The sequence below is a fragment of the Salmo salar genome, chromosome 22 (genome assembly GCF_965601325.2).
Source record: "Salmo salar chromosome 22, fSalSal1, whole genome shotgun sequence".
NCBI classification, from domain to species: domain Eukaryota; kingdom Metazoa; phylum Chordata; class Actinopteri; order Salmoniformes; family Salmonidae; genus Salmo; species Salmo salar.
Window position 1 is genome coordinate 35,215,228 of NC_138312.1, and position 26,001 is coordinate 35,241,228.

Below are 26,001 nucleotides of genomic sequence, written 5' to 3' on the forward strand. Positions count from 1 at the left end.
GGCTGTTTTTTTTACTCTTTGGCCCTTAGCAATTCTCAACGTGGTCTCAGGTTTTGATCCCGGTTCTCTGTCAGCCTCCACTTCCTCAGTAATTATTTACAGTACAGTACAGACGGATGCCTGTAAAACTTTATGGCCCTGACGCATCATAAAACTTTACAGCTCTCCCTAACACCTCTCAAACAACGACAATTGTTTAACGAAACAGATGCACATTCAGCACGACTCTTGAGTCTGAATACATAAGAAAACGCTATTTCCACTGAATGTAGCCAATCTGTTCACTTAGATAAAATAATAAATGAATCACCCAAGGTTGATGAAATGAATATCAGTTTCCCAAGGAAAAGTAAACTTTTAATCAAAATCCCAAGCTGCAGTTCAACTTTTGAAGTACTTTTAAAATACGTTCCACTCCTAGGCTATTTCCAGAAACATTCAACACAATATCTAGGCCTACCAAACTTAAGTGATAATGTTAAAGTTTTCTTTAGACGTTTTGAATGATCCATCAGCGGTAGCCTTGTACCAGAAACGATCATTTATCCGTAATAATCAGTTCACACGACTACCTGTACTCAAAACAGGTCCAAACACTTCTTCCACATGTTGTCCATATCTATGTTTCTGACAGAAATTTCCACACAACACACATTTAAGGAGCCACTTTGGATGAAAACGTCCACTAAACGTGACTTGTAAAGTTGATACCGATGCATCGATCATTTTCAAAACCTCTGTTCAAAGTGAATTCTAGTTTGGTTAAATGTTTAGGGTCAACTACCATGTCGTTCCTGGAATAGTACCTACACGCCTTGCCTCCATGATGTCATTGGATGTGTCCTACACCGGGCCGGGAGCAGTATGAAACCAAGTAAATCCCCTTAAGAGGAACTCCTGGAGCCGCCATCACACCGTATCAACACAGGCAGGTAACAGTGCTGGACAACCCCACCCCACCCCTCTTCATGCCCTTTCACTTTTGAAGTAGCCTTTCCATTATACTAGACTAGAGGGGAAACTCTTGTCTAGCTACGCAGTGCTCTGCGACTTCTTGGTGCAATATTTCCCAAACACTATTTACACTTCAAAACCCCTGCGTCCACGTGAGAGAGAGAGAATGAAAAAAACATTACTCACCCCTATGTTATTGTGGTTATAGTTCCCCAGGACGTCCCGCGTCTGACATTCCTCTCGGATATTTCAGTTGCAGGCTTACCGCATGGAGTAGGGTTGATTTGGTATTGGATACTTTTTTGTTTCCGTCTGTCTTTTTTTTTTTACTTTTAAACTTTTGGAGGTTGTGTATGCTGAAGGCCCTAGGGCGCTGACCCTGAGTGGCTCACAGAGAACACGTGATGTCATTAAAGTACATTTTATGGTTTGGGAGAGCTGACAAACCAGCCCTCGATATATTTACATCATATATAATCTTAACTGTCGTGGATCGCAGCTGTCGGGTCCTCTTATCTGAGTGGTTGGAGGGGTATGAGGCGTTTAGTGAGGATTATCTAGCCCCCAATGCTCTGCACTCACATCGTTCGACTCCGGAAAATTGTTCCCAGACGGTGCAGTAAGTTAATAATCTTGTTTCTCTTGCTTTTTAATGAAATAGACACCTGCCCCTTGCGTGTGATATGAATGTGATGCTGTGGGGGTTAACAGTTCAGTATAGGCTATGTGCGTTTCCTTCAGTTACTGTAGCGTGTAGCATATCGGAAGCCCCCAGAGTTCTCCTGACGTGTGTGTATATGTGTGTGGTTGTCATTACATAATTAGACTTCAACATTGCAATGTTTTTGTTGATCCGGCAGTCAATCAGCTTTGATTCAGCAATCAGCATTTATACTGCATTTATACATAGGCAACTTGAACATAGAACAAAATTAAATTAAACATGAAAGCATGGCAATTGTAGGCTATCAATTGTTGCTTAATTGTAGGGGGAATGCCAGGACTCCAACATTTGGGCTAGTTATAATTTATTTGCACCTTCTGGTATGAGACAATAGCTCATACAATGTCGACTGTAGACTGCTCTGCAATTCTATTAGGCCTATATCATTGTACTGAAAATGTGTTTAAAATGTGTATGATAATGATTTGAATGTGAATGTGAATTTTGCAGCTGACAATTTTTGGAAATATTTCATACTTCAAATTAAGTATTGACTTCAGTAGCAAAGTAGGCCTACGGCCATCCCCATCCACAACGCCCAAGCAAGACGCAAGCATACTTGATGGTAATAGCTCTCACCATTACCCCTAGTGGCCGGTATTAAAGGCATCTCCTCCTGGGCGAATGTCGAATACAGCACTGGATCTGGTGTGACTTGGCTGAGCAGGCGACTCGGAGATAACAACAGGTTGGACCATTAAACCCTGTGATGCCTGCCAGTACCGCGTGAACCCCATTCATTCATTAGAGACTCCTATACTGAACACAGGAACAGATTGTGGAAGTCAAATTTTCCGGACCTCAGAATTTAACTTAAAAAAGTTCCAGCTGTGTTGGCTTCGTGGTTTCCTTGTGTTTTACTTTAGATGGCGGCTTGCTTTTAGTTCAATAGACAGTTTTCACAAATGGTGATTTGTTTCATTCTTTGTTTTATGTTTGTTGTGAATTGTACCTTGAGTACCCTAGATTAGGCTTCACCAGTAGCCTAAGAAATGTAGACACGTGTTCCTAAGAGCTAATTTATGAATAAATTGAATATCAACAAGCATTTAAATATTGCTGGAATTAAAATGTTACATGACAGATACAGTCAGAGCCAGAGCCGGTGTAACGCTCAGGATTTAACCTAGTTTTATTGGGTCACGATTGGGTCACGTGACGTCACGTCCGATTGACAGCTCTAACCAGACTGCTGCAACTCATGGCCTCATTAACATAACATTGGACTGGCACCTGTGATATTCAATATTATAATAGGTCTAAAAAAGGCCACTGCTACAGGCCACCGCTACAGGCCACCGCTACAGGCCACCGGCGATGTTGAGTGTTTTATGAGGTTTCGCAGAAGTGTAACCTTTGTGTTCATATTGGGGATGATAGCTATAGTGTTGTAAAATGTAAGCAAAAAAAACTGCTGGCCTGATGTTTACTTGATCATAGCACTCAGCCTCAGTCTTCATGGCCATAATCACTGTTGGTCTTCTTTATCTCTCGCTCTCTCTTTCTCATATGTACCTGATTAATTAGGGTTATCAATTGACTGGAAGGTGATAACCTGGTAACATAAGCCTAAAACATATGCTGATTGAATAGTAGGCTATGTAATGATATTAATAATAATACATCAGGCCTGAGACAATGTATCTGTGGTGCATGACGTCAGTAGTAGTTGGGTCACGTTTGATGAGATCTGGTAGGCCTAGCTATTCCATGACTATTTGTGGGAGCTAAAGCAAATTGATATCGGATCTTGATAGCGACCTTTTAACTGGAAGGAAATAGGCCTATGAGTAGAAAGTATGCCTCCCCTGTAGGATGGCCTTTTTTTAGTAATAATTATCACGCTACTTGGAGAGAAAGATCGTGGAATTTCAGGCAAGCGGGAACTCTGATGATTAAAAACAGGCAGAGTGTATCTATTTACTTTGAAAATATGATGATTCAAATTTTGCAACACATATAACTAGGATATTATTTAGTTATCGTTCCATTAGGGAACTAAATGACATTTTACGACAAAATCCTGTTATCCACATTTTGAGAATCTTAATGCGGAAACAATTAAGAGGTAGTATATATCATTGTTGTATGTACTTCAAATGCCTGGCTACAGAACCCACTTCTGAAACTATTACATCGCTGATCCCACACCAAACTTATGATTACTGTGATTATGATATAGTCTACATTTTATGCTACCTCTAACAATGCTGCAATACTGTTGCACGTCCATATCAATTCACCAGATACTCAAATCAGTGTTGTACCACCTCAATTACTTCTACTCTGAAACATGTGTATTAATAACATTATGTCTTTACTGCATTTTTACAACAACAACCCCTTAAACTACCCCTTAAAATGAATGATGTGCATCAAATTACAGCTCCCATCTGGGTCACATTTCTCCTGATCTGGCTTCCTCTCAATTAAAAAAAATCCTACCATGATATATATTTATTTCGTCCACATAAATATAGGACAAAACACACATCAAGACAAGAGAGACAACACAACACTACATAAAGAGAGACCTAAGACAACAGCATAGCAAGGCAGCAACATGACAACACAGCACGGTAGAAACACAACATGACAACAACATGGTAGGAACACAACATGGTAGCAGCACAAATCAAGTACTATCTCACTCAGCTATTGCACCCCAATTCAATCACTGTCCCCTTCAACTTTTACTTTTACAACGCTTGTTAACGGAACTTCGTATTAGTTTATATAGTAGCCTCACTTTTTTGGGTTTCAATACTTATTTCTAATATTTATTCAAACCATATTCCCACTATTATAATGTGCTTATTGCTTTAACAAACGATCACAATATAAACGAATCATCTCTGAAGATGAGTCATCAATATCGATCTGGAGTACACCAGTCCTTGCTAGGCCAGCCACACACTAATGACCTTGGGGTCAACTCTCGTGCAAGCACAGGGTATAATTGATTTGAGTGCGCGAGGGCACGGCTGAGGTCACCTTAATGTAGGCAACATGAGACATCTCAAGTAGTGTATGTGAAGGAACTTTTAAACTAATCAAAATGCAATGAATAGACAGAGGCTATGTTATGTTTTTTCCTAACATCTAACATAAGCAACAAACATTTTGATTGTATCTTATGACATTTGATTGCCAAACTGGGGTTATGCCTTGTAGAGATAACTTTTGGTGAAAACTATTGCAGGGAGCTGTAACATCCTGACTAGAAGAATTTGAAAGTACCTTAGTCTTCCAACTTGATCAAACGGTATTGACGAGAACTGAAAATAAATTCCAAAACCTTGCCCTGGGATTTTTAATCCATAATACGCCAATTACCTGCGAATGTCATTGTTGGTTACCTTATTGTTTTTTCTATCACTGAAAGCGATGGCATCAGGTGAAGGACTGCTCAGTCACCTTGTCTGTTTGATTGAATAAAATGGCATGTCGTTGATCTATTACTGCAATCAATTGAAAGTGTGTTTCAAGTGGGTATCACCACCAAGTCACGTTTCAGAGAAATGGATAAATGTATAGTCCCTGCCCCGCATAAAACCTATAAACCCGGGGTACTGTGGAGGATGCAGACAGAGTAGTGCTGATGTTTTCCAAAAGTATGCGTTGAGTTGAAGTAGCGTACATATTGCAACAAAGCCCATATAGATTCAAGGAACGTCATTTTGCCATAATAAAAATCTAACACGATTTAAGACTAGTTTACTCAAGGGGTTACTTTTTCCATCTCTACCTATACTCAGTTATTGAACGAGGTAACAGATCTAAATGGCATTTGTGTGGAGACTAATTTCATTGGTGATTCTTCATCAATAGCTCCTTGGCAGTGAACTATTGGAACGAGTCAAATGCAAGAGGTGAAACACCAGTCAAGCTGTCTAACTAGTATTAAAATGAGCCTTCAGCGAGAGAGGATGAGAGAGAAAGAGGACTGTGGGGGATGGGAAATAAAACGATAGTCTTTCCCCCCCATAAGCCTATAGGAAGTAACTTCATAGTCACGGGACTCTTAGCCTATTCGTATCAAGCAGACTAAGGTTATCAAATATGAAATAAACACACATAGACGACGGCATATTAATTATTTTTGAAAATGTTGATTACTGTTATTCTTCATATTAATATTGTTATTGCTCTTGAGGTTTATATTTTTTCATTGTAGCTTATATTCAATGTATTTTTTCTGGGGAGTTCACTTTTGATCTCTTGCATAGGCATAGTCTATTGAGTACGTTCAGCGCGCCACACTCGGGTTACCCAACGGTCAGTATGGTAATGGAAAACACAATATACCTCGGGGATAATAGAAAGTTATTTTTCATCTCTACTGTCACGTGGCCGCTTTGTGTCCTCCGTTTTTCCAAACTGAATATTTATGATTAGGAAGGGGTACCCGCAAGGTTATATTCAGGGAAATGTTGAATGACATTTGATTATACATTTGACTTTTGCGCATGCATATTCACTTGTTTGTTGTGTGTTTTGGCTACTTCTCGAAGTTCCTTTGTGTAGCCTATACATTCCAGATGTAGGCCAAACATAGGACATTCAGCTAAAGGCATACATTTTGTGCAATGAAAGATTTAAGTCTTGCCTCTGCTTAGTAATTTATGGGTCTAATAGACACTATCGGCGTCTCACAGTGTGTTGCGGAAATGTCTCAACTGTTTGGGTTTTTTGTGTGCATCATGTTTAGATGACACTATGATGACAGAAATGTTCAATTCTATATAATTATTAACACTTTACCATCATGTGCACCCATTAATAGCCTATAACATATTTCAAGATATAGGCCACTATGTGGTGTGTTATGTGTATTGACGCGTCATAACCTATACGCTAGGCTGTGAGAAAGTTTCTACGAGCTGAATACGTGCTATCTCTAAAATATGCCCGCATGACATTGGCCTACCTATTATTCTGAGTGGAATTTATTAACAGTTATTTCCAATCACAGCTTGCAGCATTGGAATGCAGTTCAAGTCGTCTATATGCACCCTGTAGAACCGAATTTGTGTTTACAATTAACAACCGCAAATTCGCCTCTACGGGAATATATGGGCGATTTCAATACCTCTGTGTTAGAACGTAGTAGCCCATCAAGAACATCTGATAATGCTTCAATGGACGTAAGCAAACGTCTAACCTTTGGAAGATGGAGGAGAGGGAAGGTGGGGCCGCAAAGAGAGAGAGTGGGAGAGACGGAGCGAGATAGAAACCTGGAGAGAGAATGATCTAGGAAACCGTAAAGCACGCGTACGAGCGGGCATCATTTGAAGCGATTGATTTACTGCATTTACAGCCTAATAAAACTCAAACAACAAGGGGGGGGGGGGGGGTTCTAATAAATAAGCCAATCTAACTTTTATGTGTCGTTTTTATTTTTATCCAATAAAAACTGACATGGCAATGATGCCTGTTATTTAGGAAGTAGACAGTTAACCTGGAGGTTCAGCTCTCAGTCTCTCTGATATAGATCGTGAGGGGGACTCCGTCTGTAATTTACCAGGCCATTATCACTCATAGGGTCATTATACAGCCATAACTGCTAGTCCAGTGCAAATACTGCTGCCAACTACTTGTTATTTTACCACCAATACCACGACCTAATGCTATATTCTAGTCTTCGGTTTACACAAGATTAAAAAATTGCAATGGCAATATTGTTGTTGTTATAACATTTTAAATTTTTTACATTTTTAGTCATTTAGCAGACGCTCTTATCCAGAGCGATTTACAGTAGTGAACGCATAACAAGCCTACAATAGGATAGTAATGGCCTAATAGCCTATTAAGCATATTAGTATAATTATTGGCCTATTCATATCGTGAAAATTAGCATTATAAGTATTCTATTATCATATTAGTAGCATTGTACTGGTAGTAGCATCATCCTCATTGGTTTAGAATGGTTGAATTGACCCTGTGCGTAATGGTCTACAAACGATTGGCTTGTCAATGATCAATACGGCCCAATTAATTAGACGTGTGTTATCGTAAGAATGTTGTCCTGTTTTCCCTAAATCCTCCTTTTCTTCAGATATCTGTTATTTTCTATCATTGTTAGCCATTGGGTGTGATTGTGACTGCATTCTGCTGTCATGGTTTAAGAATGGGGTGGTTTATCTGTACTTAACCGCATAGTTCACACCAATTTATGCAATTGTTACTTTGTTCTGTTTGTTTTGGTGTATATTTTTCCGAGTCATGTCACGATACCTTTGCTCTCCTCAGTCCCTGCCTGAGATGTGTGTATCTATGCCTGTCTGTTTCCTCACATAGCCTCCAACGGATCTTCGCCACTTTCTGCCCTATTCAGTCATTTCATGCTGATCTTGGTCGAAGAGCCGAGGCCTTGCCTCGAGAAAACACTCTCACACAAAGGCTACAAAAATATTCGAATAAATGTTTGGTTCCTTATCCGGGAACTACCTCGCCAGCTGCCATTGGACTGCTGTGTCACGTGGTTAAAGTAACTTTACAGGGTCGCTTGCTAGTAGGAGGGCTTTATGGACCAGAAAAACGACAAAGGTAGAAAAATTATTTTTCACTCCAGAAATTAATGATCATGAGCTCGTATTTGATGGACTCTAGCTACATCGATCCGAAATTTCCTCCTTGCGAGGAATATTCACAAAATAGCTACATCCCAGAACACAGCCCTGAATACTACAGCCGCACGAGAGACACCGGCTACCAGCATCACCACCAGGAGTTGTATCCTCCGCGAGTGACCTACCAGGAGCGCCCGTATAACTGTGTAAGCATCCCCGAGCCCGAGCCCCAGACCGGCCATGGGCTCACACACTCGGGGAATCTGCTTGCGGGGAAGGCACATACATCTCCATGTGAACCCTTGCCACTGTTACCCACATCCCCTACCACCCCACCGATTGCGCCGCCTGCCTGCATCCAAGCCGCCCCGGAGCAACCCACCAGCTCTGCCTTGGCTAAGCAGCCTGTAGTGTACCCATGGATGAAGAAAATCCACGTCAGTATCGGTAGGCAATCTGTGTTGTTATTCTCTTTACTCGCTCTCCCTACCTCTCGTGCTCTCTCTTCCCCTCTTTCACCCTTATTTTACCTATATCGCCTGGCCTATAACCGGCTCGTGCTACGTACGTTGAGAGAGCAGCCCCTTTGAAATGGCACATATGATGTGGATTTACGAGTCAGCATTGGCAATTACACCCGCCATAAATTTTATAGCGGAAGCACTAGTCTGGACAGTTGTATTGCCATGTGGCTTTTTGTGTTATGTATGTGTCAGAGGGAGGAGAAAGTGAGCGAGGAAAAGAGGGCTAAGGATTTAAAAATATATATATAATGTAGAATAAATAATTCAGCTGCTCTCTCGCAGTGGAGAAAGTGCTACCCATTGTAGAGCCCACGAGTCGAGTCCCTGACTGTGAAATATTTTATTGGGGATTAGATAATAGTGATTTCATTCTCCATTCACATCGCTATTTCTTTTCATATTTCAATTCACGCCAATCTTGCTTCCCTCCTATTTCTTCTTCTTTTCCTTTCCCTTTCTCCTCTCTTCTACTGACCTCTACAAACCTCTCAGCGAATCCCAATTACAATGGAGCAGACGCAAAGCGGTCCAGGACTGCTTACACTCGCCAGCAGGTCTTAGAATTGGAGAAGGAATTCCACTATAACCGCTACCTAACTCGGCGAAGACGCATCGAGATCGCTCACACCCTGGTTCTCTCCGAGCGCCAGATCAAAATTTGGTTTCAGAACCGAAGAATGAAGTGGAAAAAAGACCATAGGCTACCCAACACGAAAGTGAGATCTTCCTCCTCATCCAACACTAGCGCGACCTCCGGGTCCAACACAGCGTCCACAACAGCCAGCACTCTCCCGCGTGCTGTGGGCTCCGACACCGTGCCAGCTTCCCAGGAACTCTCTCGAGTGTCCGTAGTCGGACGAGACCAGGATATTACAAGGTTATAGACACAAAATAGTATCTGACAAAGAGGATGAAAAAACAACGGATTATTTATTTAAAAAATATATATTCTTTTTATATATATATAATTGTTCCTGTAGTGTTCTTGTGCGTAAACGGGTTTTTCTTCTCAGTCCACAGTTATTCAAGTATGCATGTGATATAGCATGGATTACTGCAGATACTGTACCAACGGATTATTACGGTTATCAGGGTTTATTTATTTATTATATCATGTTTTGTTATTTTTTAGTAAGTTGTTCTGACGAAAAGTAATAGACATTATCAAAGTATTTGCCTGTGGCAGAATACATAGCTGTCAGTAGACTTATACAAACACAATCGTTTTATTTATTCTCTGAAAAATAATGTTAGGGTAATCTATTTATTTAGGCTGTTCATCTCAGAGGTGACAGAATCAATAGCCAGTTTTTATTTTGCAATACATGTGAATCAGTGAAATGTTGTGATTTATTTTTCAGCACAACCTCTTATCAAGCAAAGTCAGTGAGGGTAGTGTGTTTTGTGATTACATTTTGTGATTTAGATTTATTTTAATTGATCATTGTAAAATGCAACAAAATAAGTTCAGTGTTTTTGTGATAATCGTAGTGCTCAATAAAACCGTGTCGAGTAGTTTAGAATACGTTTGAGTCATCTTTATTTACGTATTCAGCATAAAAACCTATATTCTATTTACATGTGACCTACACCATGTTTTGAAAATGTATTAATGTAAGAGATGGGGAACCCTTGAGCGTCCCCATTGCAAACGAAGAAGTGCTCGGCCCTTAAGGTGGTAGGCCTAGGCCTGTATGTCATCGGAATATCTGATTGATAACTTCTCTTAGAGCAGTTCCATTCTTCCATGAGTAAGAGGGGCAGAGGGTTTTCCGAGTCATCTCACATGAATAGCCCTTTCAGAGTTCACCAAAAGGTTGAAAATGTTTTCCCCAAATTGAAATGCACATTATGCATTGATAAAACTTAAACTAATGCCATAGAATGTGTTTGCAAACAAAGTTTGATTCATACGAGCACAGGTGACGTGTTTCAAGCAGGCTACCAACAATGTTATGGACCTGCGTGCGCATTTCCATAAGCCTATGTGCAACTGTTTTGCACATATTAAACATAACTAGACCTATGAAAGCCTCAACAAATTGGCTATAACTTAAAAAATATGTGTATATTGTATTATGTTATTTCAAGACACATTTTTAATTGTAGAAAACACTGAATTCGTCTAGTTATTCTAGGAAAAATATTCATGCACACACAGTCGTACTACAAATCAAACCAGCTAGTATGTCTCTTCAATCTAAAGTGATTTTAAAATGTATAGGTTAGACTGATATTAGCAGCGTTATAAAACTCACTGCAGCTTCGTAGCCTACAGATTCACTTTCAATCTACAATTTGCAAGAGTTGTATTCCAAGCCATTTTCACATGCAAATAGCACTTGATATCTTCTATAGGTTATCTGTAGTGCTCAAGGGGATGACATTCCAAGCAAAAATACTTTTCAAAACGGTTTACAAAGTCTTATATGACAACAAAATCCTAAGTGTTTTGTTATAATATGTGTATAAGTTAATAAGCAGTTAGATGTCTACAGATTGTGGCGTTAATTGCCTGAGGCCCAAATACTGCTAGTGAGCATCTCCGTATAGACTGAAGTTGTAAGCTTTGATATTCTAAGTCTTAAAGGAAAATACCACTCAATATATTTTGGTATTTGTTTTATTAGTCCACTGTTGATTCATTCCCAAAATGTTTTGCATGTCAGTAATTAAGTTTTCAAGATATAGAACTGTCAAAATACAGAAAAGGTCACAGTATGATGAGTTTTGCAGTTTTTGAGTGGAGTATTCCTCTAATATACATGTTCCTATCTTAGCATGGACCTCTCAGCTCATTCTTATAGAACAAAGCGACATGGCTTTTCTGAGTTTCACTTGGCCATGACTTTCGGGGAGAGTGGAACCCCTCCAGATCCACCCACCGTTCTGGCTGCCATTATACTCCCGGACACCGGTGAGAAATGAGGGTGTATGCATACCAAAATCGCTGCCTCCCAGTGATCTGTTTTCTATAGCCTACCACTCTGTCGCCCTATAGCGCGGCTGAAAAGGGCAATCGTATTGAATTTTTTTTCAGGCGGACGGTATAAAAGACTGGGGTTCAGGCGGGGGACAAGTTTTCTGTGCCATTAGCTTAATTCCAGTCCGAGATGCTCGACCTTTTCAACGGCCTGACATGGCCGGTCAAGCTCCTTCGACGTGTAACGTCGACTTGTAACGTGTGTGTATGTCTTCATGGGGTTGCCTTGATTGTGGATGTTTGTTCTACGTTAATTGACCTGTGGAGAGTGTGTGTGATGTGATTGGTTAATTGTCCTGATGCTGTAGCCTATCTGTGATCTCTAACTACAAATATGAAGCCTAAAATCTCATTATGCCGTAATACCGTAAATGCGTGAGTAATGTCTGAAATTAATAGCCTATAACAAAGCTTAGTTTACGATTATTAACATGTAATACACCTGAGGCTATTTAACACTAAAAATGTCGTATAGGCCTGTATAAAACATTCAAGGTTTATGGGGAGAAATTGGTCCTGTCTTGCAACGTCAGCATCGTGGGTTCGATTCCCACTGGAGCCATCTATACCAACATGTTTCTAAGGGCTATTGTAAGACACTTTCGATAAAAGTGTTTGCTAAATTACTAAAGTGTATTTTTAGGTCTATACACTGAGTGTATAAAACATTAGGAACACCTTCCTAATATTGTATTGCACCCCCTTTTGCCCTCAGAACAGCCTCCATTTGTTGGGGCATGGACTCTACAACGTGTCGAAAGCGTTCCACAGGGATTCTGGCCCAAGTTGAGTCAATTCTTCCCACAGTTGTGTCAAGTTGGCTGGATGTCCATGGGTGGTGGACCGTTCTTGATACACATGGGAAACTGCTGAGCGTGAAAAACCCAGCAACATTGCAGTTCTTGACACACTCAACCCGGTGCGTCTGGCACCTACTACCATACCCTGTTCAAAGGCACTTGAACCTTTGTTCTTGCCCATTCACCCTCTGAATGGCACACATACACATTCCATGTCTCAAGGCTTAAAAATCCTTCTATAACCTGTCTGCTCCCCTTCATCTACACTGATTGAAGTGGATTTAACAGGTGACATCAATAATGGATCATAGCTTTCACCTGGATTCACCTGGTCAGTCTGTTATGGAAAGAGTAGGTGTTCCTAATGTTTTGTACACAGTGTATATTTAGCATCAAATCGTTTTTTATTACATTTGGTTAAATGATACATAGTACAGCTAGTAGCCTAGCTTTAAATTGTGTTTTTAAAATTCAATATGTATCTCAATGTGTCATCCTCTCAGTACAGGCGTTAGTCTACCAAATCTATCCACTATTTTCAATGGGCCTATAGGCAGCACACGTGTTCATCCATCCAGTCGGCTAAAAGTTTTACAGTATCACCTCCTAATACTTCCCAGGTGTCTTTGACGGAACAGAGAGAGAGAGGTGTGTCTGTCAGGATTGAATTGATAGGCTACATCATCGGGTTTCTGCACTTACTGTGTTTACGTTGACATTTCTGAGCGATCAGTGTCAGTGATGAATACACGTCCATTCCATTTTCATATTGGCAAAAATAATCGATATCTATGACTAACATCATTGCATTTGCTAATGAAAGGCTGAGTCAGAAAAGTGTTCAGGAACAATTGATAGGTTGTAAAATGAATTTCGATGTAACCAGCAACTCCAACAACGAAAACACACTATTGTCGTGATAAGAGCCTAGAACATGCCTATTGAGCTGTGCGGACTGCATGTTTCTGGCGGTAGGGTCAAGTCACTGGATTTTTCTGCTGTTTGCGAGCAATGATAAATATTTAAACACCCAATGACATGTTTACTTGTGAGTTCGTGTCTGGCAACGAAAAGGGTCATGACCCTACTTGAGACAGGGATGGACACTTTAGAGGAGAGGGAGGAGAAGAGGTGCAGCAGAGACCCACTCAGCGCTGTGGTATGGGTTATGGACCAATGGCTGTATTGGCACCAAACTAGGCTATTATGCAGGTGCACTGGGCATGTCACACGGCACACGGACAGACATTTGCTCTCAGGTCAACGAATCCTTCATTCAGATATGATGCGAGGAGGGATGAAGGACTAGATCGAACTTTGTCTTTTTGTAAATTGATTTAGCCTATGCCCATAAACAATATGTTTTTAACTTTTAAGTTTAAATGGATTTAGTAGTATGTAGTATTTAGACTTTTCGTGTAATTTGGTAGCCTACAAAAATCCGTGTGTAGTCTAGGTGCTCGAAATAAGCCATTATTTCTTAAGCCTAAATTTCCCAAAATGGGTCTTTATGACGTGATGTTGTCATATCTTAAACACCATATCCGTCTTCAATTCAGACAGCTTCATGTTGGCAAGCACCCTTGATAGTTTTGTGTCTATAGGCATAAGGCCGTTTTAATAGGCTGAGAAAAGTGCGATCAAACTTGCAATTAGGCCTATAGGCCAATTGGTTTAACCATAAAATTACTCAAAACATTCCGCTTGGTGTCATTCAGTGGGCTTATATATAGCTTTCTGTGTCGCTGCATGCCTGGAGGAGTCCCCAGCCCCTGGGCTGTTTTCGAACTGTGCAGTCTTTCCAGCATTCCTCCTTCTCATTCTGATTTATGGCAAGTTTTGCTCTCATGTCCCTCAAAAATGCGGAACTCTTCCACAAGACATGGAATGGTTTTGGAATAGGCCAGGCTATGTGGGAGGATATATAGGCCACAGCTGCAGCCAATGGCTTCCTAATTTACACAGACTTTTTGTGATAATTTTATAAAATGACCAAGTTATTAGAAAAATATTTTCTATAAATAGTTTACCATTTGGATTTTACATTGGTAGCCTAGCTGATTCCATCTCTATTGGGAGTTCGCCGATGGTTTCAGTGTGCAGGAGAGTGTTATGTGCATCATGGCGGTAGTATAGGAGCCCAGGGTTGAAACAGAGGTCGTCTGGCTATTGAACAAAAAGGGAGGCACTCTCAATGGTGATGTGTTATAAATCTAGCCGCTTCTTTATTCAAACTCCGAAGCACAGCAGATGTTCCCTTCTCCCCGGATGCGTGCGCGCGCGCGCGTGTGTGTGTGTTTTTGTATTCGTGTGTGTGCTTGTGCGTGCGTGCGTGTGTCGTTTAGGACCTCTCCCTGTAACCTATCACACGTGATGTGATGAAAAATTATACTTTAGCCTACATGAAACAAAACTATTTGCATATTATCATGTGTTATCCGATGTACTACATATACATTGTAAGGAATCATTTTTGCGAAAGGTGGCTAGTATTTTCATATAGGTCTACAAGTCCCCTCACAAATCACATACACACCCTTACGGGAGTTTTGCAAGTCAAATAATCTGGTGGCTGTGTCAACATGTTCTCTCAGAAAATATGTGGTCTAAGAGAATGACAGATTTATATTACTTGCTACTTTCAAGTTTACAAAATTGTAAGTTATTCGCCAATAGCCCGTTTTAAGTCATGTGATGGATGACAAATGGGATACTATTGCAAAACAAACTACTTGGCCTATCTTCAATATCTTTCCATGTCAATTGTCCTTAAGATTATATGCCTGTAGGCTAATTAAACACTTTGGTGGAATTTTATTTAGATCCATTTGTTAATTGTTTTATTTTGAGGACTCAATAGAATGCCAAACATAAGGAAATTCAGTAGCATGGTAGCTGCTGGTCGTTGGTAGTCCCTCAATGGATCCTCTGTCCACATGTGTCTATCTCACACTTTACACTACAACTTTGCTTGTGGGTAGGTTTATGGGTATACTATCATATTCCAAAAAGGATTGTTTACATGAGAGTGGAGGTTGTGTTTCCGGAGCCTTAATTCCAATTTAATATGGCTTATTAGGAGGATCCACAATTATGCCTTGACAAATAAAGTCTTGTTTGACTCTCCCTCCAGGCTCATTGTTGGAGAATAATACCCAGTCCCATCTAGTCCAATGGACAAAACATTTTACTATTTGAGGAGGAGGAGAATATCAAATAGGAAATCTCTATGTGAATGAGCAATACAGTGAGGTCAGTCAGCCTATTCATCCTATCCAGTCACAGATGCAGTGTGAAACATGTCAAAGCAAAATGGCACTCAGAAGATACTTCCACTGCAGATGTATGGGTGTCAACAGTAATCAACAGTAGGCCCGTGCTCTGATACATAAAGCTTTCCCCACACAAACAGTCATGACTGTTTCATCACCAGTGATTATTCTGTCTTGTCAAGAAATTGAATGAAGATGGTGTGTGCTCAAGGCTCCAGCAGTTACTATGACCTCATCATTAGATGGGACAGTAGGGCTAACAGGCTATGCTAATGCCTATCAACTGTGCAACTGTAACACACACACGCCCACACACACACACACACACACACACACACACACACACACACACACACACACACACACACACACACACACACACACACACACACACAGTGGTGGAAAAAGTACCCAATTTTCATACTTTAGTAAAAGTAAAGATACCTAAAAATAAAATGACTCAAGTAAAAGTGAAAGTCACCCAGTAAAATACTACTTGAGTAAAAGTCTAAAAGCATTTGGTTTTAAATGTACTTAAGTATCAAAAGTAAAAGTATGAATCATTTAAAATGTCTTATATTAAGCAAACCAGACAACACGATTTTATTGTTTTTTTAATTTACAGATAGCCATGGGCACTGTTCAACACTCAGACAAAATTCACAAACGAAGCATTTGTGTTTAGTGAGTCAGCCAGATCAGAGGCAGTAGGGATGACCAGCGATGTTCTCTTGATAAGTGCATAAATTAGACAATTTTCCTGTCCTGCTAAGCATTCCAAATGTAATGAGTACTTTTTGGGTGTCAGGGAAAATGTAAGGAGTAAAAAGTACATTATTTTAAATGTAAAAGTAAAAGTTGCTAAAAATATAAATAGTAAAGTACAGATACCCCAAAAAACTACTTAAGTAGTACTTAAAAGTATTTTTCTTAAGTACTTTACAAAACTGTACACATACACAATAATAGCTTATATTTGTCTATAGTCTAATAGTCCTCTAATTGATTTGCAACAAATGGTCATGATATTCCTTCATATCACACACAAATATAACAATTTAGGTCATATTTAGGTCATATTTAGGTCATATTTGATTTGGGATACTCACTGGTGCTGTCGCAACTGACGTTGAGGCAAAGAAACAGAAGCGTTCTGAACGATTTGGAAATGTGACAGTGTAAATTGGTATTTTTAAGTGACATTTTATGCTTTTTTTATTTTACATTGTATAGGACAATGTAGGACCTTTCAGCTATCACAATAAACGCTAAACCTATAGCCAGGGCATGAGATAATAGTCATGTAATATCTGTTCATGAGGCCATTTATAATGCTTATCTAGGTTAAGTGTAGATAATACCTTGTGAAATGAAAACAGCCCCACTCTTCCACCTGTATAAAAGTCCTGATGTGTTGTGAATATAATTGTGGAGGAAGATTTCAAAATGCCTAAACGCCCAATTTAAATTAGATACCTAAATTAGCCTACATCATTTTTTAAAATTATAATTTAAACCCTGTGCTGTCTTGATACAAGGATATGCCATCCTGCGAAACGGTCTATCACGTTATTATTGGTCCAACACAACAATTGGTCTCCTCAACCGTCGGTCAACTCAAACTTTTTTATTTTACTCGGCGTTGTTTACAGCAATAGAACGCGATGGAGTCATACATCTTACCCTGACTGGACCGAGACAGCGCCATTTGTATGCATGGTTCTAACCACTGTCCATACCTTGCCTATTCACGTCTCCCCAGCTCGCCTCTTGCCTGCTCTCACCCTCAGGTCAGTCTGTCCCCTATATACACTATCATACCATTTGACCCCAAGGAGAGTGACTGTGTTTGCCTATAGGGCTGAATCAAAACGTCTTATTGATTGTTTGTATAGTTCATAAGTCACTATCTGCCTGATAAATTCCCTGAACAAATTAATAATAAACTCATTGTAACATGTGAGCCTTTTGTCTTATTGACTACACGCCTATAGTTACCAGCAGCACACAGCCAGTTTGACTTATTTGATTAAAATCTTCTTCAATATTTAATTGAAGTTTTTTTCTAATTCCTTTTTATTGATATTTCTTCTCGATATCCCCTAGACCAGCTCAAAGGCAGGGACTAGACATTATAATGGTTTGACAGGGTGAGCTAACGGCAGGCGCGAGTGATGGGAAAGAGGAGAGTAAAAAATGATTTATTGTCGCCATCCCAGTTCACACAGAGTTCACGAAGAGCTGCAGCCTGCTTGTGAATGAAAGGACAGGAAAGGCTTGAGCTAGTCTAGCTCTCTGAAGAAAGAGAATAACAAAATAGAAAATATCTTTGCAAATTATTACAATTAAAATGTTAGTTTAATGGTGTCATACTCTGTAAGTAATATTAATATTATTAATAATAATACATTCATAGTTTTTTATCAGTGTGGTCAAGCAGAATTGCGAGTGATATGGCAGAGTAGTTTTGCTTCAGAATGAAGAGATTGCGGATTCTATAATTGTACAATATTTGCATGATTTCTTTAATAAATCCAAGTGTTCACTTTAACAATATGATATATTTAGAACATTTTGCAAAATGTCCGAAGGCTTTGAGAAGGCACAATTTTGGATAGAATTATAATAATTTGACATTTGACTTCTGATAAGCTCAATGTTAGGCAAAATGCCAAGAAAATGTTCCAATATTGACTTTGTTTAGGCCTATGTCTTTTATGGTGTTCATGGCACATCAGTGATGAGGATTATTTAACATGGGAAATTGCTGTCAAACTTGCTTCTCTTTTATCTAGGCAGAAAATACTTGTGGGAAATGTATGCATGGGCAGGGCAATAGCAAGTGCAATATCATTTCAATTTAAAATTGAGAAGCATTTGAGTTGTGTGATTAGCATATGTAAAGACTTTTTATAATTAATTTGCATATTGCTTCTGCATACTTCTCCATGTAACTATTTAGCCCATAACTATAATTTAATTTGGTGCAATGTAGGCCTTTGTCAGGGCTGTTGCTATTGTTTGACAACCTTGCTGGTATTGCTTTCCTTGTTTAAATAAACCTGCCCAGCTTGTACTCACTCACCTGTTCTATCTTGGCAACTTGACAAAACTTTAGAAATCCAATTAGGTCTACTGATTACCACAATAATACAAATCACAGCAGAATATGTACAGTACAAGTCGGAAGTATAAATACACTTAGGTCGGAGTCATTAAAACTCGTTTTTCAACCACTCCACAAATTTCTTGTTAACAAACTAGAGTTTTGGCAAGTCAGTTAGGACATCTACTTTGTGCAAGTCATTTTTCCAACAATTGTTTACAGACAGAGTATTTCACTTATAAAATTCACTGTTTCATAATTCCAGTGGGTCAGAAGTTTACATACACTAAGTTAACTGTGCCTTTAAACAGCTTGGAAAAATCCAGAAAATGATGTCAAGGCTTTAGAAGCTTCTGATAGGCTAATTGACATAATTTGAGTCAATTGGAGGTGTACCTGTGGATGTATTTCAAGGCCTACCTTCAAACTCAGTGCCTCTTTGCTTGACATCATGGGAAAATCAAAAGAATCAACCAAGACCTCCCAAAAAATTGAAGACCTCCACAAGTCTGGTTCATCCTTGGGAGCAGCAAAGCACCCCCACAACATGATGCTGCCACCCCTGTGCTTCACGGTTGGGATATTGTTCTTCTGCTTGCAAGCCTCCCCCTTTTTCCTCCAAACATAACAATGGTCATTATGGCCAAACAGTTCTATTTTTGTTTCATCAGACCAGAGGACATTTCTCCAAAAAGTACGATCTTTGTCCCCATGTGCAGTTGCAAACCGTAGTCTGGCTTTTTTATGGCGGTTTTGGAGCAGTGGCTTCTTCCTTGCTGAGCGGCCTTTCAGGTTAAATCGATATAGGACTTGATTTACTGTGGATATAGATACTTTTGTACCTGTTTCCTCCAGCATCTTCACAAGGTCCTTTGCTGGTGTTCTGTGATTGATTTGTACTTATCGCACCAAAGTACGTTCATCTCTAGGAGACAGAACGCGTCTCCTTCCTGAGCGGTATGACGGCTGCGTGGTCCCATGGTGTTTATACTTGCGTACTATTGTTTGTACAGATGAATGTGGTACCTTCCAGCATTTGGAAATTTCTCCTAAGGATGAACCAGACTTGTGGAGGTCTACAATTTTTTTCCTGAGGTCTTGGCTGATTTCTTCTAATTTTCCCATGATGTCAAGCAAAGAGGCACTGAGTTTGAAAGTAGGCTTTGAAATACATCCACAAGTACACCTCCAATTGACTCAAATGATGTCAATTAGCCTATCAGAAACTTCTAAAGCCATGACATCATTTTCTGGTATTTTCCAAGCTGTTTATAGGAACAGTCAACTTAGTGTATGTAAACTTCTGACCCACTGGAATTGTGATACAGTGAATTATAAGTGAAATAATCTGTCTGTAAACAATTGCTGGAAAAGTGACTTGTGTCATGCACAAAGTAGATGTCCTAACTGCCTTGCTAAAACTCTAGTTTGTTAACAAGAAATTTGTGGAGTGGTTGAAAAACGAGTTTTAATGACTCCAACCTAAGTGTACACTTCTGACTTCAACTGTAGCCTAGTATTATTTTCTATATTAATGACTGTCATTGCCTCTTTATGACTCTGTATGAGTACCTCTATGGGTAAAGGAATATATCATTCTGTTTATAATTTGTTTTATTACATTTGCATTATTGTAATGGGGGCAGATGTTTGACTATGTTTGACTGATGTCTCAGGCTATTACTAAACTAAATATTGTAGAGGGATATCTGTAAACACACCATTCCACCATTCCCATCCAAATGTAAGACAGGGAACTATATTGTGTTTATTTTTCTGGCAAATGTGAAATAAATGCAAATTTAGTTTTTAAACGTCTATGGTTATGCAAAGACAGAAAACATCGCTCAGTAGAATTTGACTAATTTAATTTGTTGCACTTTATATCAACAAAACATCCTTCAAACCACTTTAGGGACTAAGAGAGTATCCTATTCTCTTCAGTGTGGAGGCTACAGGCATTCTCTTCAGTGTGGAGGCAAAAGGCGTTTTCTTCAGTGTGGAGGATACAGGCATTCTCTTCAGTGTGGAGGCTACAGGCATTCTCTTCAGTGTGGAGGCTACAGGCATTCTCTTCAGTGTGGAGGCTACAGGCGTTTTCTTCAGTGTGGAGGATACAGGCATTCTCTTCAGTGTCGAGGCTACAGGCATTCTCTTCAGTGTGGAGGCTACAGGCATTCTCTTCAGTGTGGAGGCTACAGGCATTCTCTTCAGTGTGGAGGCTACAGGCATTCTCTTCAGTGTGGAGGCTACAGGCATTCTCTTCAGTGTGGAGGCTATAGGTGTTTCCATTTACCTAACATTGTGACTCAGGGTGTGGAAGGCAAGCTATATGTGGCATGAAGTCTCCCAAATATGCGTACAATAGTTGTATGAAAGTGGCAAACCAGGGTAGCTTGTCCTCTAAGTGTGGTGTTGGTTCAAGGCCCTGGATGGAAAAAAGTATTTCTAAAAAACCTAACTAGAATGCTTTGTAAAATGTGAAAATGTCTGCAAATACAAATGTTATTTTCTTCTGTAATACAATTTTTACAGAAATTGTGTGCGAAGCATTGCGTTGCATCATGCCACCAAAATTGACTGATAGTCCATCATTTCTGGTTTTGTACATGTAACCTCAACCCCATGTGTTTTTCTCCCCTGCTTTCTATCTCCCTAGGAATGTCACCTGAGAGGCAAAGTGAGGTGGATCCTGTTCAGTGACAAAGACAGCAGATGAGCCTAGCACACCTATTCCTCTTGGACGACCACATGGATGGATGCTGTGAGGAACCTGGCTCTTGGGCTCCACCTTGATATGATTCTCTAAGGGAGAATATGACTGCAGCAGCACTTCACTCAGTGCTCTGACAAGGACCTAAGTGTAGAAGCTATGGCCTGCACCTACCTCACTCCTGCAGCAAATGGTGCATCCTCTGATCCCCTACAGTAAACAGAGCTTCAGCGATGGGAAACAAGAGGAGCAAACAAGGCTGAACTCTAGAGCTTAAGGGGGGATCGTTGTTGGATCAGCAGTGATTATGAATTAAGTGATGTTGTCCGTCAGTACATTAGGTTATGATTAGTGAGGGCCGTTGAGAGTAGAGTGCTACTCTCAGGAACTTGGACAAGGGCTAATTGCTTCAGTACACTGATCTTGCCATCAGCCTCTTTTGGACTACACCTCTGAGGACTGTTGTCGACCGGCAGGCTAGTGAACTCTCCAGCTCCACGGACCCTTACCTGTTCCAGTCGGGTTAATATGATATGTGATGCTACAGTTGGGACATTGGTAGAAGCCTCTCACTATGACAAGTACCTCTGATAAGATTGTTCTGAGGACACACAAAATATTTAGCTATTTTGCGAACTACCAATATCTGCAGGCCCATTGTGATTCATCAAGTGAGTTGTTTTCTCATTGCTAAATTAGATGAATGCATTAATTGTATTTTGCTACAGTGTATTAAGATATTCATATTGAATACTGAAACAATTTATATGTTAAACATATGTATATGTGTTTTATACACCTGTGATAATGACACACCACCAAATATTATGGAAGCCATAAACTATGGAAAAAACAGATTCAAATTAAATTTGTTGTACAGATTGTGAAATTGTTTATTAAATGCTTTAATATGAGAGTTGATGGTATTTCTCTAGTTTGTGTCTTTTGAACTGAGCAATGTAAATGTGATGCATGTTCAAATTAGAAATGCAAATAATAAGATTACATACTGTGAAATAGAGGGATTCATTACCAGTGGCAAATAGACAGCCTTTGTTCCTTGTTGTATGGAAAACAAACTAAAAACACACAAAACTCATCATTTTCTAGTCCATAAATTCAATGTGAATTATTCCCAAATTAAGGAGAAAGAAGCGAGCCATGCCTTGGTGCATTGTCTGCAGACTGCTGTGAGATCAACACCATTTTCTTGCAAATCAAATCAAATGTTATTAGTCACATGCTTCATGAACAACAGGTGTCGACACAGTGAAATGCTTACTAACGGCCCTTCCCAACAAAGCAGAGTGAAAGAAAATAGAAAAGTAAAACACGTAATAATAAAAGTAATAATAAATACACAATGAGTAACAATAACTTGACTATACTGTATGTACATGTAAGTCAAAATAAGAGATAATAAACAGTAGCAACAGCGTATGTGATCTGTCAAAAAACGTTTGTGCAAAAAGGGTCAATGCAGATAGTTAAATAGTTATCCAAATAGCTACCCTGACTAAGTATTTAACAGTCTTACGGCTTGAGGGTAGAAGTTTTTCAGGATCTTGTTGGTTCCAGACTTGGTGCATCGGTACTGTTTGCCATGCAGTAGCAGAGAGAACAGTCTAGGACTGGAATCTTTGACAATTTTTAGGACCTTTCTCTGACACAGCTTGGTATAGAGGTCCTGGATGGCAGAGAGCTTGGCTCCAGTAATGTACTGGGCCGTACGCACTACCCTCTATAGCGCCTTGCGGTGTTGTAGCAAAGCAAGATGCTCTCAGTGGTGCAGCTGTAGAACTTTTATAGGATTTGAGGACCCAGGCCATATTTCTTCAGCCTCCTGAGGGGGAAGAGGTGTTGTCGTGCCCTCTTCACGACTGTGTTGGTGTGTGTGGACCATGATAGATCCTTAGTGATGTGGACACTGAGGAACTTGAGCTCTCGACCCGCTCCACTACAGACCGTCGATGTGAATGGGGGCGCACTCAGCCCTTAGTTTCCTGTAGTCCACGATTAGCACCTTTGTCTTGCTGACGTTGAGGAATAGGTTGTTGTCCTTGCACCACACTGCCAGGTCTCTGACCTCCTCCCTATAGAACACAATGTTAGCTCCTGCATCAGTGCATAGTAACATTATCCCTGCATTGCAATCAAATCCTGCTTTGTCCTTCTGTTTTCATCCTAGCTTAGTCTGATACGCTTTGAGGTTAAAAGGTTTTTGCCAAATAATGACTACAGATTATAATAATAACATTTCTGAGAATGTGTAAATAATTATTATCAAAGAATTACAGTGAAGTGTATTTGATATTTGAAGTGTTTATTTTTCTCTCATCCATATTACTCTCTCTCATTCTCCCTACCCCTCTCTTTCTTTTTCCCCTCAACCTCCCTCCCTCCCTCCCGCCCGCCCGCCCACCCTATCTGTCTCTCTGTCTGCTTCTCTGATGGTGTTTGCAGTGGCTGGCTGTATGCTGTGTACGCGGATGCTGTTATTGTAAATACGCCACTGCATTATCATCTGTCAGCCACGCAGTCAGAGCAGTGGGCTTAATGGACGAGTTGGCCCGCCAATGGCCCCTGTTCGTAACAGTAGCAAATGCCAACTCTGTGCTACACGCCTCGCGCTCTGCCATTCTAATTCTGTTATTACTGTCATATGACTATTAATCACAGCCACAGAAGAACAAGAGGAGGGGGAGAAATACACCAGCACAATTAATGCAACTCAATCTACAAGAACCCAACACATGGAGACCCTCTCTTTATGCAGATTTCACATATGGGGCTTGAGAACTTCAATTGAGGTCTTAGCGAATAGAGAATTCTAGAAATTGTGTTGAAATTACTCATTATTATTCATTGAAGGTTTTTCATAACCCTATAGTAAAAAAGTAATGAAAACTAGCCTACTACTGTGAATGACAATTCTGTTTGTTTTCCCCTTCATCCTTTAGCATTACCCTGGAGGCCCTGCACTGGAGTACTGGAGTTACAAGATGGAGTAAACAGCATAACCCAATGACTCCAGAAGCCAGGGAAACAGCTATGTTCTGTGTTACATTACCGGAAGGGGTCATGCTGGCAGCCCAAGTCATTGCTGAATAACGACATTTTGGTCTAATCACACTCAGATTGAAATTATGTAAATGTGGGAACAGATGCAGATGAGAGAGCATTTTGGCGACACATGGCTCCAAATCCCACGGCTATTACTCAAAAGAGGAACTCCAAGTAATGGCAGCAATGCTGGAGGAAAGACTCAATGACCCACACCAAACAAGTGGTTTCTCTGTTTGCCTGTTTTTGATTGTGTTTATTTGTTATTGCCTCTGGTGGTCCAACCAAGCCTGCTGTTCAAACTTCTCACTTTGTTCTTCCGTTTTTCTTTTTCTTCCCTGTATCAAGTAATGTGGTTAAGAAATGTAGAGTGTGAATACGCTTAGTGATTGAATAATACTGTGTGTGTGTGTGTGTGTGTGTGTGTGTGTGTGTGTGTGTGTGTGGTGTGTGTGTGTGTGTGTGTGTGTGTGTGTGTGTGTGTGTGTGTGTGTGTGTGTGTGTGTGTGTGTGTGTGTGTGTGTGTGACTTCTGAAGGCGTATACATATTATCATTAGCTCTATTTTATGCCTCCCAGATGTGTCAAGAGCCTTCAAAAGATGTGAAAATCTCTCAGTGATTGAACAACAGCTGTTTACATGGAATATGTTGACATTAAATCAAGTAGTATCTTGCAAAAGAATCCCTTGAAATTCAATCTCCTTGTGTGCACTTGACACAAACACACACACACACACACACACACACACACACACACACACACACACACACACACACACACACACACACACACACACACACACACACACACACACACACACACACACACACACACACACACACACACACACAGTTGAAGTCGGAAGTTTACATACACTTAGGTTGGAGTCATTAAAACTCGTTTTTCAACCACTGCACAAATTTCTTGTTAACAAACTAGAGTTTTGGCAAGTCGGTTAGTAATTTTTCCAACAATTGTTTACAGACAGAGTATTTCACTTATAACGCACTGTGTCACAATTCCAGTGGGTCAGAGGTTTACATACACTATGTTGACTGTGCCTTTAAACAGCTTGGAAAAATCCAGAAAATGATGTCATGGCTTTAGAAGCTTCTGATAGGCTAATTGAAATCATTTGAGTCAATTGGAGGTGTACCTGTGGATGTATTTCAAGGCCTACCTTCAAACTCAGTGTCTCTTTGCTTGACATCATGGGAAAATCAAAAGAAATCAGCCAAGAACTCAGAAAACAAATTGTAGACCTCCACAAGTCTGGTTCATCCTTGGG

The 26,001-nt window shown here is 40.0% G+C and overlaps 1 protein-coding gene and 1 long non-coding RNA gene across 5 annotated transcripts in view; both read left to right on the plus strand.

The window, feature by feature from the left end:
- The window catches only part of LOC106583297 (uncharacterized), a 70,682-nt gene extending 45,519 nt beyond the window's left edge, over positions 1-25,163 (plus strand). For 3 of the 4 annotated variants that reach the window (XR_006761401.2, XR_006761400.2, XR_001323469.3), the window contains one exon: positions 21,595-22,564. This is a non-coding gene — a long non-coding RNA (uncharacterized LOC106583297). Of the gene's footprint in view, positions 1-21,594; positions 22,565-24,608 lie in introns of those variants that run through there. The other variant, XR_006761402.2, reaches the window with a different exon arrangement.
- Positions 8,189-9,681, plus strand: hoxc4bb (homeobox protein HoxC4bb). The gene is made up of 2 exons (NM_001141668.1): positions 8,189-8,697; positions 9,267-9,681. Exons 1-2 carry the CDS (start codon positions 8,259-8,261, stop codon positions 9,656-9,658), a joined length of 831 nt encoding a protein of 276 aa, NP_001135140.1. The 5' UTR covers positions 8,189-8,258; the 3' UTR covers positions 9,659-9,681.
- Positions 25,164-26,001: the final 838 nt, after the last annotated feature.

What these genes read in the sequence shown, in the direction of transcription:
- hoxc4bb (NM_001141668.1), top strand. Translation starts at nt 8,259, where the DNA reads ATGATCATGAGCTCGTATTTGATGGACTCTAGCTACATCGATCCGAAA. An exon ending in GAAAATCCACGTCAGTATCG is followed by an intron (nt 8,698 to 9,266) that starts GTAGGCAATCTG and finishes CAAACCTCTCAG; the next exon opens with CGAATCCCAATTACAATGGA.